The 20991-nt window shown below is 30.5% G+C and overlaps 1 protein-coding gene across 6 annotated transcripts in view; it reads left to right on the forward strand.

The window, feature by feature from the left end:
- Window positions 1-20510, forward strand: part of Ndae1 (Na[+]-driven anion exchanger 1) — a 294988-nt gene extending 274478 nt beyond the window's left edge. For 5 of the 6 annotated variants that reach the window (XM_085822520.1, XM_085822519.1, XM_085822523.1 and 2 more), the window contains 3 exons: window positions 1104-1244; window positions 9691-9914; window positions 17046-20510. In XM_085822520.1, the coding sequence (XP_085678646.1) occupies window positions 1104-1244; window positions 9691-9914; window positions 17046-17259 (579 nt within the window). In that variant the 3' untranslated portion in view covers window positions 17260-20510. The remainder of the gene's footprint in view (window positions 1-1103; window positions 1245-9690; window positions 9915-17045) is intronic. The other variant, XM_085822524.1, reaches the window with a different exon arrangement.
- Window positions 20511-20991: the final 481 nt, after the last annotated feature.

Genomic DNA, 20991 nt, shown 5'->3' on the forward strand with positions numbered 1-20991 from the left:
AAAGTGCCAAAGCTTGAAGCTGATGTCGAAGTTCGAACAGGTTCGACAGTCACATTACGTCTATGGAGCCTTTCCTTCTTTACATAGACTTTCTTTGACTCAGTCAACACACATGTCGGTATCGGTGCTACTCTGTATAAACGTGTCGGTATCGGTGCTTAAAACTATTTGTTTTTAAAAAAAATGCCCTGGAAAATATGACTACAGGAAACAAGAGATTAAGCTATACAATTCAGTATAAACTAGGAGTGTTAAACTACACCAAAATGCATGGAAACAAAGCATCAGCAAGGCATTTCGGTCCACCACCTACCAAAAAAATCATACATACTTAGCGACTGCAGGAAGATCAACTGAAGACTGCTAAAAAATAAAAACATAACCTTCGATGCCCTGCTCCATCTTGTTCTGAACTTGAAAATGCCGTAAAAATGTGGGTGATAGATAAGAGGAAATCTGGGATAAGTGTTTCAACCAAAATGATAATCAATGAGGCCAAAAATTTGCAGAAAAACATGGGAATAAGAACTTTTCAGGATCTGAGGGCTGGTGCTACAGGTTCATGAAAAGGCAAGGCTTATCAATGCGCACAAAAACAACTATTGCACAGAAAATGCCATCAGATTATGAAAAAAAAAAAATACTAGCATTTCATTACAAAACGCGAGAACTAAAAGAAACCTCATTTTAAGTTATTGTGGTACTGCGCTATCGTGCGGACTATTCAAACTTTTTTTCCTTGTGTGTGGCCTTCTAAATAAGGGCGCGTCTTATATGCCGTCAAATATGGTAATTGGATATTTTTAACATTAATTCCAATACAAATTTTTTTGTGGGGGGGGGAGGCCTTTGGATTAGTTTGAATTAAGGAGTGTTTACTGTGTTAAAAAAAATGTAGCATTGTTTTATCATAAAGAGTGAATAGGTAGAACTGTTAATATACCGTTCCTAATGTTTTTCAATTAATCTTTTGTAATAATACTGCAGTATTTTGAATAGTTTATATTATGTAAGTATTTTATATCCCATCATCTAGTGAATATAAACAGTAATTATATAAAAAGGATTTTCTTTAATTCATAACTAATAAATGCTATTTGCAGTTGGTTGTCATGATTGGTGTACGCAAACTTCTAGATTTTTGCTTTACACAAAGAGAGTTGAAAATTTTGGATGATGTAATGCCAGAATCTGCCAAAAGATCAAAGGAAGAAGAGCAGAAGAAATTAGAAGAAGAAATGCATGTAAGATACAATTTGTTGGGATTCATAATTTCCTATAGAAACAAGAATTACTACTATTTTCATAAGGGATGGTTTAAAAATTATACAAAAATAATTCAGCTGATTTTATATTATTATGATACAGTCAAAAGTCATTAATCCGGACTCGACAGGACTTCGGCGATTCTGGATTATAGATCATCAGTTTAAATCTGGTAAGATGGCATGCAGAAATTATAAAATTAAAAATATGAAATCGTAATTTATGAAATAAAGAACAATTATAATCTAAAGGGTATCAAAATTTACAAAAAAAAAAGCTTAATATTTATTTGTTTACTTTATTAAACATTTCTTTCAATGTAAGTTGTTTAAGTTGCTTCGTTTATTATGTGATAATACATTCTCTTTAATTCTATAAACAGACATAATTTCTTGTTCAGTTACAAAGTTCCGCTGTTCAAGTCCTATAATTGCTGTGTCGAGAATACCGACTAATTTGTCAATCGAAATTTTTTCGTTTTCAATAACCTCTGTCACTTTCTCCACTATCGGAAGCGAATTATAATGACGAGGAATTTGATTTAAATCATATCAAAGACGGAGTACACCGAGATGAAATACTACATTTAGTAAGAAATTATAAGCCCAATAAAATAAAAACATTTGCCCTGAAGATAAGGATAGTGCTGACAGATCAACTTCCAATTCATTGCGTGCCATGGCGTTAAAGATAAACAAAGTTTAGATAAACAAAGCATATATGCCTTTATCTATTTTTTGCAGCAATTCCACTTTTTGTTTAATGTGAAACATACTTTTGCTTTGTAGATCCTTTACATATTAGTAAATATATATCAGAAATTCTATTTGACATAATCAAAAGTTCAAGCTTACTTTTATAAAATTGCTCTAACAGTCTGCAAAAAAATAATAAGCCGAATCCAATTCAAAGATTAAGGAACAACGCAATCTGCAACATTAACTGAATTAGATAATTTTATCTTAGCTTATACCGTCCGTTATACATTAAACGCGCATTCGTAAACATATTTTGCGCACACGCATATTCGCAACCATAAAGGTCTTACGCACATGCATCAAAGTGACGCATGTGCAGAAAGTTTGTAGCTTTGAGGTCTGGATTATAGATCATTCCGGATTATGGGTGTCCGAATTAACGAATTTTGACTGTATTTAAAATTTGTCAAAATTCTATCATATACTATTTTAAATTATGATGTATTATGGTAATTATTTTTTATACTGTGTTTTAGAATACATATGAGTTTTTCTTTCCTAATTTTGTATTCAGTGTGATGTTTTGTTTCTAAATATTGTCCAGTCAGAATTGCATGCTAAAATATGGCCCAGGAGTATTTTCATGTATCATGAATGTTATGTAGATCAAAAACTTTTTCCCTTCCTCATACAAAATTATGTAAATGCATGCTTGTACTATGCATACTTATATAGCATGGTATCATATTTGTGAAAATTATACTAAATTATTTTGTTACAGAGCAAATGTTAAGAAGTCAAAATTGCATATCTGAAACTCTTTGAAATCTGAAACTCTGACATTAAATTTAGGTTTTTTGAAAGTTATTTAAAAAAGAAACATTATTAACATTGTTTAAAAAATATGTTATGGTTTAACATAAAAAGCATCAAATCCTCGTATATATTTTATAGTTTGCATTCACTGTTTATGAAACTGAGTTGCTATGGAATATGCAGTGTCTGTTGAAAGGTCATGTAATTTTGGGAACCAAGTGGTGCTGTTTCTTGTGTTCTGCCAAAAAAACAGATGTAGTTTTATTTACATAAGTAATTATTCTTAACTGATATGCTTTTGTTTGCTCATCTTCCAAGGAATGAGCAGCTGCAAATAAAATTATTCAGTTAGTCAAAACTACAACAGGCTATAAATTTCAAATGGCGTGATTACAGTAGAATTTATGATGAATAGACTCAATATTTTGGTAATTATGATATCTACAGCACTGAAGTTGGAAATACGAGGCGTATTCGGAAACTAAGTACCGTTTTGAAAAAAAGAAAAAAAAAAAGTAAAACAATTTTTTCGAATCCAATTTTATTTTTACATGAAAATACATGTCTTAAACTATTTTTCAACATAGTTTCCGCCAATGATCAAACACTTGTCATAGTGGGTGACCAGTTTTTGTATACCATTGTCAAAGAAACTTCCCGCCAGTTTCGATAACCACGACTCCACAGCATTTTTCGTGTCATCGTCAGATCCAAAGCTCTTGCCACCGAGCTTGCGCTTCATGTGCAGAAACAAGTGATAGTCGGACGGCGCCAAGTCCAGGCTGTACGGCGGGTGATTGAACTGCTCCCAATGAAACTGTCGAATTAACGATTGAGTGACACCAGCAGTATGGGGCCGAGCATTGTCATGGAGCAACATAATTCCTTTACTGAGCATTCCTCTTCATTTGTTTTGAATGGCACGCCTTAGTTTTGTTAAAGTCTCACAATATCGTGCTGCATTAATGGTTTCAACTCTGGGAAGAAATTCAGTAAGCAAAATGCCTTTCCTATCCCAGAAGACAGTGCACATGATTTTTTGTGATGACATTGTCACTTTGAACCTTTGTTTTTTCAGAGAATGAGTGTGTCTCCACTCCATCGATTGTTGTTTCGATTCTGGTGAAAAATGACACACCCAAGTTTCATCACCTGTCACAATTTGGTTTAAAAAGTTTTCTCCCTCATCACTGTACCGCGTGAGAAATGTCAGAGCACTACCAAGTCACTTTGTTTTGTGAACATCAGTGAGCATTTTTGGAACCCATCGGGAACACAGTTTGCGATAAATCAAGCGGTCAGACACAATTTTGAACAAAACAGTACGTGAAATTTGTGGAAATGCCTCTGAAAGAGTTGTCATTGTGAAGCGTCTGTTCTCATGAATTGCTTCATCAACTTACCAAATCATCGGTGACAACAGAAGGCCGACCACTCCGAGCCTCGGCGTGGACATTTGTTCGACCTGCATTAAACATTCTTACCCACTTTCTGACCATTCCATCACTTATCACGTATTCACTGTAAACTTGACGATAAATTTCGGCCGCTTTAACATTCCTCGCGTTCAAAAATTTAATCGCGGCACAAATCTCACAGTCAGCAGGAGAACTAATTGTCTTAAACATTTTGAATGTGCACAGCAAACTGAAAGCACAACATAAAGCAACCAAAATGGCGACAATTGAAAGTCAGTGAACAAGAAAAACTAGTGAGCATGCGCGGGATGCCTACCACAGCGCTGCGACGGCGCTAGAATGAAACGGTACTTAGTTTCCGAATACACTACATATTTGCTGTTTCTAATTCAGAACAAGGACCACCACAGTTACTAAAAGCTGATTATCCTTTGATTGTGACCTGAGTTAGTTTGTAATATTTTCTGGTAATGTTTCAGTTTGCTACTCTTCCGTTGTTTTCTAAATTATAAAACTTAAGATTAATTCTTAAGATTAAGTCAGAGGCAGTGAGAAACTAGTTTGATGAATTTTACAAAAGTGATAAATTTTGTTGGTCTCTTTAAATCTCTAGCTATAGTGAAGATATTTATGATTTTAATATGCATGACATATCCTTTTATACATTGTGCAGTTATTGGATGTTTGTTTGCAGAGCTTGTAATTTCCAGTATTCTATATGAACAGCACTGTATGAGTTTTAGTAATTTCTGAACATATCTTAAATCTTCCTGATTCTGAAGAGTAATTTAAACAATGTAATGAAATGAAAGATCCAACAAAAAATATGAGATACAGTTTTATCATATAATAATTTCGTTATTTTATGATTATCTGCACCTCCTTTGCAAAGTAATATACTTGCTGGCAACTTTGGAGAGTATTTACAAAACTCCTTGACTACTTTGAGAAAAAAAAAAGTTTATTTGAGTATCATTACATCTATTTCAATGCTCTATATCCAATGCTGCCTATTTTACATTTTTTTCCCCACAGAAAACATATATACTTTGCAATCTTTTGCACTGCTGTTCACTCCATTTACACAGCAATTTGCTTTTGCTGAAAGAAAGGGGGAAATTGCATAAACTTGGCATCACGTACTCTCACGGTATTCCAATTCTTTTGACTTTTTCTTTAACTTTTTCCAATAGTAATCATTTGAGTGCTGAAAAATTTTCTTGTATATATGCTTAAATAGTGGAATAAAATGCATAGTTATTTCTATTTTAACTATTTGATTCATTTGAAAATATTGATAGGTAAAAATTCATAGATATTATCGCCATCGAGGGCACTTGCAGTTAGTTCATCATCATCACTGCGTTCACTAATATTTTGTAATCTTTTACAAGAGATTGTGATGTCACTTCCACTGTCAATATCATTACTACATACTTTATCACTCGTACTTATATCATAGTCATCAGTATAACACTTACCAGAAAAAATTAAAACAGTTTTACCTCTTAGGCGTGGCTGAATTTTGTGCAGGGCTGCTGCTTTGTACGGCAGATGTTCAGTGTGAATTATATGTAAACGATACAGCAGCACAATGTATGAAAAGCAACTATTCATACCTTACAGTGTCATATCAAAAATAAAAACTGGATATGCTGTACGTGTATTATAGTACAGAATCCGAGATCTGGATGTTCAGTATCCAGAATGATCTAAAATCTGCACCTCAACGCCACCACCAACCTTTCTTTTAAGGTTTTATTTTTGTATGTGTGCTTTACACATGTACATATGATTTTTTTTCCTCATAATGAAACATGTGGAGAATCCCAATTCTTAATTTCACTTCACCACTAAATAAAATACCTCGTTATTGAAGGGAACAATCATTAGCAGAAATTTGTGCTATTAATACTGCATATCTGGTTGTCATACATCTCAAACCAAAACATTGTACATAGAAACATTATTGATTTTAAACACCAACTAATATTTTATATCCCTGACACCAACCTCGCAAAATATTTAACAAAAATTTCTTTCCATATGCTATAAATAGATTTTGTTAATGGTACTCTTAGACCAGAAGATTACATTTAGTGCTATTTCACTTAAAAATAACTGATTTATTATTCACATAAACCCTGACCCGGTGCCAGAGCAAGTATGCCCGCATCGGGTGGTGGAATCTAGAGAAGACAAAATTTTTTGAATTTAGGGAAAACTCTAGAACCCAAAATTTAGGGGCAACAAAAATTTAGAACTTAGGTAGGCACTTGTTAGAAAAATTTAAAACCCGCAGAGACTGCACACCGGCCCTTGATAAACTTTGACTATATGTGGGAATTTATATGTTCAGGACTCGGACAAGCCTTAAGCATGTACAGTAAATAAGTGCAATAAATAACTAAAATAATAGGCTTACTTGTCTTAGTGCACGTTGAAAGAAATGTTTAATAAAGTAAGCAAATAAATATTAAGCTTTTTTTTTTTTTTTGTAAATTTTGATACTCTTTATATCATGATTGCTCTTTATTTCATAAATTACAGTCTAATATTTTTAATTTTATAATTTCTGCATGCCATCTTACCAAATTTAAATTGATGATCTATAATCTGGAAAAACCCCTAATCCGGAATCGCCGAAGTTCCGACGAGTCCGGATTAAAGACTTTGTACTGTATAATGTTTTTAAAATCATAAATACTATGAATACAGCCCATTCCTTTAGATATGATGTTTTAAAATGGTATTTTTGATGTGCTTTAAAGTTGGTAATTGACAATCATAATTTCTAATTTTTTATAGCAAAATTGATGCTCTTTTTACTAATTCAGAATTAATTATGACACCACAGGTAGGTACCACACATGCCTCACCTTTGCAAGCTTAAAAATAGTAATGAACAGAAATTTCATCTTTTTAAACACTACTTTAACTTATAACAATTATTTCATGTCTTACAATATGAAGCAATCTGGGAAAAGGAAAGATCACCACTTGTATAAGAATTGTTTTGCATAATGTCTTAATATCAAAACAAGCATGGAATGAAGATTAAAATCATTAAACAGAAAAATGGAATTTTTTCTTTTTTCATAAAAAGAAAATTCATTTTTTTTTATTCATATGTGAAACTAAAAACTGTAATATTTTGCAGCTCACAGAGTATTTAAAAAAATCACATTTGACATATTTGTCCTGAAAAAAAGCTTATTGTATTTTTTAGACTCTTAATTTTGTTTAATTAGAATTCAAACAGTTTCTAAAATTTTGACAATAAATATGTTATCTAATATGCATAGTTTATTATTCAATGCACAGTTTACTGGACTGAAAAATTTTTACATCTGTGTACCAATTATGTAATTTGTTATATTTGTTTGGCATTCTAATGGATGCCATGCATGACACATAAAGTAGAACACTATAAATCCAAACTAACTGGGGCAGAGCCATTTTGGTTATCTTGTAGTTAGTGTCATTTTCTTTAAAAAAAGTGTTAATGGCTAATTTCTTTAAAAGTATTTTTAAAAATATTATTTTTTAAGCATTTTCGTAAAATAAACTTCAGAATTCCCCCCCCCTTTTTTTTTTTTTTAAATTTTCAATTATATTCTTTTAGTCATTTGGGTGCACTTACTTCCATTGTCTTACCCATTTCTTTAAAAGCTACTGTAATGAATGAAGTCAGATATGAATTATAATGTTAACGTGCTGAGAGTTAGTTATAACAATATTGAAAATGCTAGTGAGAAGATATTACATCAGTTTTTTAATATATATATATATATATATATATATATATATTTGCATGCATTTGAAATGTCTGGTTATCACTTCTTTGCTTAAAACATAAGAGATCTTGAAAAAATGTGAAGTTAAGTATGCTTTATACTGATAACTTAAAATAGTTTTAAATTTTGCCTTGTTGAAAAAAGGTAGAAGAAATAGGATATATAAATATCAAAATTATATTATTGCATGGCAGTATAACGAAGTACAGTTTTCAATATTAAATGAACAAAAAAAAAAAGGTTAGCTGCAAAGATTTTGTTATTGTTATATATAACTTGCAAACATCTTAGTTTTATCCATTATTTTATGAAGGAAACAATATTTTCAAATTACATAATTAAATTTTTAAAAAATATAAGTTCAAGAATGTTAGTTACAATATTAAACTGAACTAAATTGTAACAAAAGGAATAACTATTAGTTTAAAATTTTGCACTGCAAAAATTAGCACTCCTGCCAAAAAAAAATCAAGAGATTTTATGCAAAACTTTGGAATTAATTTAATATATCCTTTAACAAATAAATAAATACAAAATTTAAATGTTGTAATGTGTATTTAATTATGGCAAAGCACACGAGGGCTATCTGCCTAAGGGGAGGGATGGCTTCGTGGAGGACTTTCTAAGGGAAACTGGCTCGTATACACGTTACACATGGGGAAAACCACGAAAACGCCCATGCAGCCAGCCTGTTCGTGGGATTCGAACCTCGGACCGAACTACCAGTGTTCGGGGCCGCTGGTGGGCACAAAATTTAAATTATGATATAGAAAAATTTATTTTTCTGGTGTAAGCTGTGAATGTTTTTGATTTATCATTTTTTCCATAAGTTCCCGTGTAATAAACCTATTATTTTTTCTTGAAAAGTAGAATCACTAAATACCCCTGCTCTATTTTTTGGAGAAGAAGTGGAGGAAGTTAAAATATTTTATTTAATTCATCAAGTGTTGAAGGCATTAATAATGTCATTCAAATAATGAAATAATCTTAATACTTCACTGTATAGTAGTAAAGCTTTAACAAATAAGCTTATAATTCTGCAAATACACTAACCACCGTATATTTACTTGCTTGTAAAATATGAAAAATAACATATATAAGAAGGTGTTAGTAAGCAAACCTATCAGATTAGCATGTAAAAATTTAAAATATATGCAATAATTATTATTTATTAATAGTTGCATTTTCTAGTTCCCATTAGTTGTTCAGTTTTTACTAAATAATTTTGTTGAATTTATGCATTTTATTTGTTTTAATTGTTATATGTTAATGGATTTTTATAATAACCAATGTTCTTCTACATTTTGTTTGGTTTTTTTAAAAATAATCATCCGTTTGGAAAGTTTCAATATAATTTGTACAGAAATAAGTGTTCTTTTTGTATTTAACGTTATTTTTTACACACCTCATTCTGAAAATTAATTTTGCTAATCACTATAGTACATAAAAAATTCCATTTAATATATGTGCAAACACTACAACAGACATAAGTACAAAATTTTAATTTTAATGTTTGTAAAGCATATAAAAGCTGACTACTTATCCAGTTTTGTAGGCACAATAAAATCGTTGAAATTTTACATTGTTTACACAGAACTGAAATTTCTAGTTCCCTTTGTTATCTGCTAGTTTGGAAAAAAGTAGGAACAGAGAAAAAAATACTTTTAATTTTCTAGACATTTATTTCCTCTATAGGGATGTCTGGTGCCAAATGCCAGTTCAGGAAATGTAGCCATTACATTAGCTAATGGCAACATTCTCAAGGTGCCTGTCGAAAAATTCAAAGATGAACCAGATCAGTCAGCAATCAACATATCAGAACAACTTGCACAGTCTGGAATTTGGCAGAGCATTGAACAGCAAGCACAACAAAATATACCAGTTGTTGTTGAACCTAAAGTGACAAACTCCTCTGTTAGGTAAGCAAGTATGCTTTGGGTGGGGGCGTCATTATTAATATGTCAGTATCAGCTACAACATTTATGTATGTGTATATATTTAAATAAAATATACACACACATACACACCGACAAGTTGATAAGCTTTCAACAATTTCTATGCAAGTCCCCTTTGGATAAGATAAAACTGAAGTTCCTTGCTTAATTATTTTTCATTTATAAGAGTTATACAGTCAAAAGTCGTTAATTTGGACACCCATAATCTGGAATGATCTATGATCCGTACCTCAAAGCTAAAAACTTTCTGCGCATGCGCCGCGTTGACACATGCGCATAGGCGTTTATGCGTGCACGTAAGACCTTTACGACTGCACATATGCATGTGTGCAAGTGCAGAATATATTTTCGTGTGCGCGTTTAATGTATAACGGACGGCATGAGCTAAAATTATCTATTTCAGTTAATGTTGATGATTGCGTTGTTTCTTAATCTTCGAACTGGATCCGGCTTATTACTTTTTTCAGACTGTAAAAGCAATTTTATAAAAGTAAACTTGAACCTTCGATTATGTCAAATAGAATTTCCGATGCTGGAGCTCCCAAAGTATCTACAAAACGAAAGTACGTTTCAATGTCCATCAAACAAAAAGTGGAATTGCTGCAAAAAATGGATAGAGACATGAAGAAGGTGACAGAGAGGTTAGTGAAAACGAAAAAATTTCGATTGACAAGTTAGTCGGTATTCTCGGCACAGCAATTACGGGACTTGACCGGCAGAACTTTGTAACTGAACAAGAAATTATGTCTGTTTATAGAATTAAAGAGAAAATATTATCACATAAAACGAAGCAACTTAAACAACTTACATTCAAAGAAATGTTTATAAAGTAAACAAATAAATATCAAGCTCTTTTTTTTTTTTTTTTTTTTGTAAATTTTGATACCATTTAGATCATAATTGTTCTTTATTTCATAAATTACAGTTTCATTTTTAATTTTAGAATTTCTGCATGCCATCGTACGAGATTTAAACTGATGATCTATAATCCGGAAAAATCGATAATCCGGAATCGCCGAAGTCCCGACGAGTCCGGATTAACGACTTTTGACTGTATTAAGTTATTTATAAAATGTTAATTTATAGCATGTTAATTCTCATCATTGCTTTTATTTCATTATTTTAAGAGAGAAATGTTTCATATTAATGTATGTAGTCATCAGTTTCTTACTTTATATTTTACAGTTTATGGTAAATTAATGTGTCATCTATGTATGTTCATATATTACTAAATTTTGTATTATTAATTTTTGAAAAAAATTTAGAAATTAAGTAATTATCCTATAAGTTGCAACTCAGCATCGGAATTTAAAAATTTTAAGTGCATTTAAGTTATTCAAGTGAAATGTATTTCGTTTTTAAAAATTCTGATATTATTGTAATTTTTTTTAAAACTGTCTTATGTTCAGATTATTCTGTTGAAAGTCATAACCTGCAAGTAATATTTGTATATTTTCAGTAATTTAAAATAATTACTTCCCACCCCTCTCCCAAGTTAATATTTCTTATAGTCTTTCTGATAAGCATTGCAATTAAGTTTGTAAGACATATGTGTCTCAGAATTATGCACTCTGATATCATTTGTTTTTAGATTTGCTTTCGCTCCTTTAAAAAAAAAAAAAGAAAAGAAAAAAAGAAAATGAAGAACCGTAAACTCTTTCAAACACTGTAATAAAAAACAAATGTGAGTTTCTGTAGTGAAAAATGTGAAGTTCTGTGAATTCAGTTCTGAGCTATGTAATGCTTCAGAAACACAAGAAAAATAATCAGAATGCACTGCCTAATTGTATGCAGTGTACATTTAGCAAGCACTTTATAGTATTATAAGTCTCCTCCTTCCTCGTGAGTTTTTTTTCCCCCTGTTCAGTAATACTGTTTTATCATTTCTAAATGGAAGTTTTAATGAATTTTGTGTACTAAAACGTTTTTCTTTGGAAGGGGGGGGGGAAAGGGATGTCTTGTATTATATTTTCTTTTTTTAAGGAATATTTATAACATGCAGACAACTGTTAAAGACATAGCAGGCTCATTAAAACCATCAATACCCAACTTCTAAAACAGAGACAATATTGAAAACGTAATTATCAGTATTTGTTTTTTATCAATAAATTTAACATTTGCTTCATGAAACTAATGAAAAATTATATAAATTTAAATGTAACATAATTTTGTTACTAATAACTAATTTGTTATTGGTATATTAGGTTATAAAGAATTGAAAATTTTAAATGAGTAGTTGGTTATGTTTTAATTTGAACATGTATAACTGGCATTTAAAAAATATTTTTTAATAATCTTAAAATTATTTTTAATTGATATGCTATACATGTATATTCTTTATACATCATATTTGAAAATTACAACCCATTGCATAAGATTAGATTCTTAATTTATAAATAAAATAATCTTAAAAAAGTACATTTGTCTGTATAACAACATCATTTCTAAATACAGTATGTGAGATGTTAATATAACATTACATAATAGTTATTCCAACTGCTGATCAATTGGGGTAATACAGTCAAAAGTCTTTAATCCGGACTCGTAGGGACTTCAGAGATTCCGGATTATCGGTTTTTCCGGATTATAGATCATCAGTTTAAATCTGGTAAGATGGCGTGCAGAAATTATAAAATTAAAAATATGAAACCGTAATTTATGAAATAAAGAGCAATTATGATCTGAAGGGTATCAAAATTTAAAAAAAGCTTAATATTTATTTGTTTACTTTATTAAACATTTCTTTCAATGTGCGCATGCGTAAAGCATACATTACGCATAGTCGAAATTAGAAAATTGCAACTAGAAAATTATTTGATGTGTATTCTTGATATTTATAATGACAAGAAATTTTATTTTAAATCATATCAAAGACGGAATACATCGAGATGAAATACTAAATTTAGTAAGGAATTATAAGCCGAATAAAATAAAAACATCTGCTCTGAAGATAAGGATAGTGCTGACAGATCAACTTCCAGTTCATTGCGCGCCACGTTCCCCCCTCCCCCGTCGCAGAGCAGCGAGAAATTGATGAACATATTTCGGAATGGTTAAAGAATCAAAGGATATGCCTTTGTGCATTTTTTGCAGCAATTCCACTTTTTGTTTGATGGACATCGAAACATGCTTTTGCTTTGTAGACCCTTTGGTAGCTCCAGAATCGGAAATTCTTTTTGACATAATCGAAAGTTCAAGCTTTCTTTGTATAAAATTGCTCTAACAGTCTGCAAAAAATAATAAGCCCGATCCAATTAGAAGATTAAGGAGCAACGCAATCTGCAACATTAACTAAAATAGGTAATTAGATAATTTTAGCTTAGCTTATACCATCCGTTATACATTAAATGCGCATGCGTAAACATATTACGCGCATGCATTATGCGTTGATGCATGCGCAGAAAGTTTGTAGCTTTGAGGTCCGGATTATGGACGTCCGGATTAAAGACTTTTGACCGTACCAGGAATGACATCCATGGTTAACTCAGATTATCCATGACTTGAATAACATGGTATTCAAGTCATGGATAATCTGACAGCAATTAAAAGAACACAGGAAAAGGAATAATCTATATTATAATTAACCAGAAATGCTAACAATTTAGCTGTATTTTTAAGCATGTAAATATTAAACAAACATAAAAAATAGCACATTTCAAAGTGGAAGGAACATGTTTTGCATATATTATGCTTGAACTTCAGTAAGAGTCAATGGAAGGTAAAAAATTAATGGCTGTACACTTAATTTATTTTTATAATTCAGCAATTCATTTTGAATGGATGATTTAACAATGTTTGTATAATACAAATTATACACTTCAATTATTCACTGTTGCAGATACCTTAATGTGGTGTCTTTGTTGCTATCCTGTCTGATTAATCAGGAGTTAAATGTTTAAAAAAATTTCTTTTTGCGTAATGGTGTTTTATTAAAATATAATCATAATAAATAACTTCATAGTTTTCATTGATTACTGAAACTAAGTCTAATATAAATACTGTTAAAATAGCAAATGCATAATTTTACATTGTAATTTATTGTAGATTCCTTCCATAGATGACCTTTCCATAGATGACTGCAATTGTTACGAAGAAAAAAAATTGCTTTTAAGTTGACTAAACTGGCTTCTTTTTGGTGCCGCGACAAAAAAAAAAAAAAAAAAAAAAAAAAAAACTCAAATTCAAATTAATTCTGAGTGCTACTTAATTACTTTCATAATCAAAATAAAAACACTTTTTATCAAAGAAGGAAAGATTTATCCCTGGTGTCTTGGTAGAATCAAAGATTAATTGTCAAAACAAAATTCGAAAATGCACTTTCCACAACAAAATTTTTAACACGCCATCTCTCACTAAAATAAAACTAATTCAGATCTCCAACGTGAAAACACACAAATCTCAATACCAAATCTAGAGATAGCCATAAAACACTTAACATTAAAATACCACTCAGAACTCTTCAAAACACAGGGAAAAAATACATCTCACATTTAAGAAATCCACTCATAAATTCCAAATAAACTAATTAAGCCGATCATATAATCACGACTCTTAAAACTGATTTTTCTATTATCGCAATATGGTTACCGAGGTTCGATAAAATAACCATGTTTCCATAAGGATCACATGGGTGACCTACAGTACACCACAATTAATACACAAAAGAAACGTGCAATAATTAAATCAATAATCACATTTATTAAATAATTGAAATATTATAATGTAAAATAGCTGGCTCAAAAGAAAACATACACTAATAAAAATCATAAACACATTTATTGAATATTCCCACACATTATAATTAAAGATAGCTGGTCAGGCTACCCCCACAAAATCTATTTAAAGCATAGTTCCCCCCCATATCAATCTCATTGTAAACATTATTCCATTAATACAAAAATTATAGTGAAACACCTCATATTAATCTTTTACATATGTACTCTATTTAAACTCATGACAATTAAACATATAAAAAAAATATCTTCTCAACTATTAATTATTCATCAAACTGTCTCAACTATTAATTAATTGATTAGTAGTAGAATCCTAATTTTAATCTATATAAAATGTCAGCTAAGGCATTAGAATTTAATTCTTCCAAAATGTTAACAATTACTTATAAAAGAAAAGAAAAAATTAAAATAAAAATGTACACTCACGATTTCAGCATAACACAAGTCCGAGCGACTCGAAGAGCAGCGATTCAGTCATAAAACGTCGAAACAATTACTGCCGAAACTTTGTCAGGAAAACCGATGCTGAAGTCAGTTCAATGGGAAGCACAACGGGAAATTTTCTCCAGTTCAGTATAGTTCAAATGGTTCAAGCACTACTCTGTCCGATAGCATTTTAACTCTAAAATCATCCGGTGAAATGTTCGTGCTGACGCTGTGGATAAAAACAGACAAACAGTCAAGAAAAGGTGACTACAATCAATAATCTGTGGAATAATCTGCATCTTAAGCATGAAAAGCTTTGGAAAAATACTTGAAAAAGGAAGCCATTCCCTTTATTCAATATTATCATCACAAAACCTGCATCTTCGGCACGAGCAATTCGCAGTGGGCAAAAATAATAATAATAATAATAATGGGCAAAGAAGATGCGCCCTTATTTCATATTCCATTCCAGCAGAAAATGTCTCTTTCTACTAAAAATACTAGGACGAAAACAAGACCATTGTCCCGCAGGACAGGAAAAACACTTCGCCGCTGTCTATCATGAAGTGAGTCCGCACGGGCTCGGACAGGCCTCCACAGCCAGAGCCAAGGGGACACGGTAATAGTCCTCAACTGCAACCCACAGTCGACTCTCGAAGGGTTGCCGCTTTTCTCCTTTTTCTCCACTCCCACTTAGAAGAGTTGGTCGGATCTCGCACAAAAAACTCCGCTATGGCTCACTGATTGGTGCAGCAGCACATCACTGACCACGCCGTCAGAGAAGCAAACCCGCTAAAGCTCTGAAAAAATCTGCTAAAAAGTGTTAAAAATTGCCTCTCATGCAATGGCTTAAAAAAAACTTGGTTGACACGTACCAAGAAACGCCTCAAAATCACAATTGGCTCAAACCACATTAAAATTAAAAATTTAACCAATCTTAAAGAAACTTGGACCCTCTCTAGCCAACTACAACCAGGTGATTACCATTACGAAATTTCCAAGAAAATTCAGAACTCTCAGCAAGATGACAGATCCTTTCTTTCCCGCACAAAAAGAAATGTTTCCAACCTATAACTCTGTCAAATAATAGCCGTCCCTTAGAACTATTCGCCTCTGAACGAGCAAAACACATGTTTTCAACCCTCGTGAAAAGAGGAAAATGCCGCTGGCCACAACTGACCGCTTCTTGGGAAAGGAAGTAACAAGTCTTGCCCTTTTTCTGAATTGCACTCTTCAGCTAACTTAAAAGGGCTTTGCCATAATTGAGTTAAAGTTTAAACAATACTAAATATTATACATTAATTCTTAAATAATAACAATATAAATTCATTAAACAGAGTAAAATAATATAACTAAGAATACCTTATGCACAGTAAAATAATACATAATAATTGTACACAACAAATAATACATAACTATCTTCCATAATACAATTAAATAAGCAAATCGCTTTTCTGAATTATAATTTTGCTTACATTTTCAATTTTATTTTGTCTTTCAGAACAACCATTTATTTTTAGACAACATATTTTGTGTTTATATGTATTTTTCAGATTTACGAATGAATAATAGATTGCTTCTGCCTACATTTGTAAATATATATATATATATATATGCATGACTTTTCAGTTACAAAAAATGTAAAATTGCAATAAACATACCTGAAATGTAATGTAAAATTACATATTACAGTTGAACCTCCCCATAATGGGCACTCCAAGATATCAGTGGGGCAAGGCACATTATAAGTAAATTAGTACTAAATATGAATGCATTGGTCTCCAGCTTTGAGGATCTGGATATTCAGAAACTGTTTCATTAATTTAGAGTGTCCACTGTAGAGGTTCAACTATATACATTGTGAACAAAATATTTATTACTGATTTTAATATTTTGATTATTTGTATAACTAGATATTTTTAAATTTCGGTTTCAGTAAAAAGAAAAGAGGGAAGAAGAAAGATGCTATATGTGATGAAGAACATAAGCGTCTTTCTACTATGGCTGAGGAAGATGATGAAGATGACTGCGGCATAATGATTAGAATTGATGCCCCTACACCTACTCCTTCTAATGTCACTTCTGCTCATAGCTCTCCAAAACATTCTAGAAAAGGAAGTGGAGGAGACCAGAATGAAACTTCAGTGTAATGAGTGAAAATCAGAAGGATGGGCATCTCAGGACAAATTATGTATGCCCTCTTACAAAGCACGTACCCACACCTGCCGAGAGCTCACTAGTTAAGCATAAATTTTATAATAAGCAAAATGGGTAGTGCTATGCATATGTAATTTAGTCTTCCGCATTGAGACTAATGAATTAGTCTTATGTCATGAATGTCATCATTGTGGGGGAAAAGTAAACATAGTTAAGGATCCTAAAATGGTAATAATAGAATTATGCCGATGTGATCAAGGAAGTCATAAATTATATATATCGGGTTATATTTTCCGTGCCTAAATATACTATTGAATTTTGTAGGTAAACGTATAAAATCAAAAAGTTAGACAATGTCTATCCCCCTTAAAAAATCCTTCTAACTGAGATTTAATGTCATATTGCAGATTTGCTAGAATTATCCAAGACACATAAATTTTCAATAAATGATTTTAAACATTTTTTTTAATTTTATTATTATTACAGTATTGCTTGTTTTTAAGCATCCCTCAGCTGTTTTTAAATTTCTTTCATCACTGAACTTTTAATCTCTTAGAAAGAGTGGTAGATGTAACAGTTATTATTTTTAAGAATACTATTCTAAAATAATAGAGCTGCATTAAAATTAATTTCAAGTTTATTTTAAAAAATTAAGCGGTTTTGTACTTTATTGGTTGAGTTAGTTAGAAATACCTGTCTTTTCACTTAACCATAGCAATGTGTAATTAAAGGCTTTAGCTGTCATTGTTAACATAGAAACTAGGCAAATGATGCAGTGATATATTTATCACTAAATGATAAACTGTGGATCGGCATACACAATAAGTATTTTAACTACTAACATCTGTAGAAACTGTACCTTGCAACAGCATATATTGAACTATCTATTATTAGATACTAAATATAGCTGCAAATATAATTTTTAGGTGATTTGTAAGTATTTTAGTATCATTTTAATTTATTTATTTATTTAGGAAACATCTATATATATATATACGAATTCAAGTTATCAAATTATGTGCAATTTAAACAAGGGAGCAATTTTGATTTAAAACAACTGTGCATTTTAAAATGTTTGTTTTTAGTCCTAAAATGTCACTTGCTGTAACATTTTGTTCTGATTTTCATAAGTAACTTGATCCTTCTCTCATTTGTAATTAAAAATATTTGCATTTTGGATTATGTGTGGAATCCCCTCATTTGTAAACTGAAAGTTTTACATTTTGAATTATGTGTGTTACATGAACATTACCATGTAAATAGTTAATTTTATCTTCATCCATGTTTATCTAAAATACATGCTCATAGAAAAATTCAAGCCCTTGATAGAATTTAAACAGCTAAAATGAAAATTTACAGCATCCACTAATAATTAATTTTCAAATGAAAAGTTTTGTATGTGAATAAATGCTAATGTAATTGCCTAAAAGCGACATATACTGGATATAAATATACTAGCATTAAATGCAAATATCATAATGTTTAAATCAAAATCTGCAAATTTTTTATTAGACATGCTTTTATTTCAAAAAAAATATTTGCAAAATGCCTGAGATAAATTTCTGTGCTACAAAAAATGAAATGCAAGATATAATTCAGAACATTCACATTAACTTCACCAACTTCTTCATTATTAGATATACAGGGTGTTTATAAAGTCCCGTACCCATTTTGATGTTTAATAACTCATAAAATAATAAAGATAGATTAAAATTAATAACATAAATGGTTAGATAAGACTCAAAAAGTTTCATGAGCCTTGTCAATGAACTTCCACGTGTGTCCCCCTTTGTTGCATGGAGAACATCAAGTCGATATTCAATTTCATGCCAGGTACCGGCAAGCATGTCGGCATCCATAGAGCCTATTGCGGCTTTAATTCGGGGATGTCTGGAACGTTTCTTATCTGCGATACTTCCAGTTTCTAGAAAATTCTTTTTCCACCGCAAGATGCTGCTTTTGGATGGAGGATCTTTTTAGTAAATTCTTCTGCAATTTCTCTGTGTTTGCATTATGGATTTCGTTTCTATGAACCACCATAAAATCTCTTTCTCATGTGATGTATGCATTCTCCTTAATATCCGGTCGAATAAAACATCGCATGCAAAAGTACTAGAACAAACACATCAAAAGTAAACATAACATTGCAATAGTTGCCAAAAACAAAGGAGAGTAAAATACAATTAATAAGCAGATGATATTTATAAAAGTACAGATATTTAGACTTGAAAATGGAATAATCTGAAATTAACCACACGCGCAGACAATACTTACAAAAGTAAAGATATTCAAACCTGAAAAGGAAAATATATAAGTTATTCTTTCAATAAATGCCATAAGTTTGTTTATATCGTCATTATTTTATGAGTTATTAAACATCAAAATGGGTCCGGGACTTTATAAATACCCTGTATTTTTTATGTGCATTTTAATAAAATATCGAAAGAAAGTTATTTCCATTGATAATACTGATCTACTTTTTAATTCATAAGCCGCAAGACAATGGATAGGAATAAATATTGGCATATATTTATTTAAACTGAGTAAAAGTCTTTATAAAATATGTAAATACAATCTCTATATAAATGTGTCATGTATATTTAATATACAATTAAAATTTTAGTATATTTTTCTTAACTATTCCATGCAAATTTTATTAAAATAACCTAAATTCAAATTTGATTCATCTATTACATAAGTAAAAATCAGTATAAGTTAACTAACTAGAATATAAATAAGTTACATAAATGCATAATTAACTTGCTTGTAATATGATTATTTAAGTTGGAAAAATAAATCACTTTTGTTATCTGCATTTTCTAATGAAATAATAGGTTTTTTTTTTCATATTTAAGTAATACTATCAAGGGCTGAATATTGTACCATTATAAAAGTGTTCTCTATGCAGTAGAAAAATATATTCTCCCAGACATTTATCAGATGTTGAAAGTTATGTCTTTTAAATGAACAACTGTTAAAAAATTTCATAGTACTAATCAATTTAAGTTTGCAGACATAAAATACTTAAATCTATGACACTGAATTTATTTTAAATTAGATGATTGATAGTTCCAGTTATAATAAATATAGAACCTGTAACAACGATAAATAATTATACAAATATAATTTTTATAAATGAAGTATTATAGTTATGTAATATAATTGTTCTGTGTCTTGAATGTAAATGTTCTGTGTTGTAAATTGCACTCATAGCAGTATTAGTAATAAAATGTTTTACAATAAATTTGAAACTGATATGAAATTCAATATCATACAACAAAACATATTTTCATGCATAAAAAATACTCTTCAATTAATATTTAGGTAATCAAAGTATTTTTTACTTTTAAATTTTCTAAAGAGTTTTAAAAAAATTTTTAAAAATCACTATTTGCAAATAAATGTAGATATAATGCTATAACTAACTGTATTCAGTTATCTGATGCATTAAAAAATCTGATATGACCAGCACATAACATCCTGCGATTTCCATTTTTTAATTAGCAAGAAGCTTTTAAGTAAAGAATCACATGCAGACCATTTATTTCTGCAAATAAAGACCATTTATTTCTTTTTTTATTAAAAACTGAATTTTTTGGGCAATTAAATAGCAATTAATTTAATTCCTTTTCATTTAAATATTTATAATATATTTAAAATAAATACTTTGAAATAATTAGCATAATTTAATTTTCTTCAATGTGGTTTCTATAGTACTGTAAAGT

The sequence above is a fragment of the Stegodyphus dumicola genome, chromosome 8 (genome assembly GCF_044657685.1).
Source record: "Stegodyphus dumicola isolate Sdum_Otavi_A_Nest chromosome 8, ASM4465768v1".
Lineage (NCBI taxonomy): Eukaryota > Metazoa > Arthropoda > Arachnida > Araneae > Eresidae > Stegodyphus > Stegodyphus dumicola.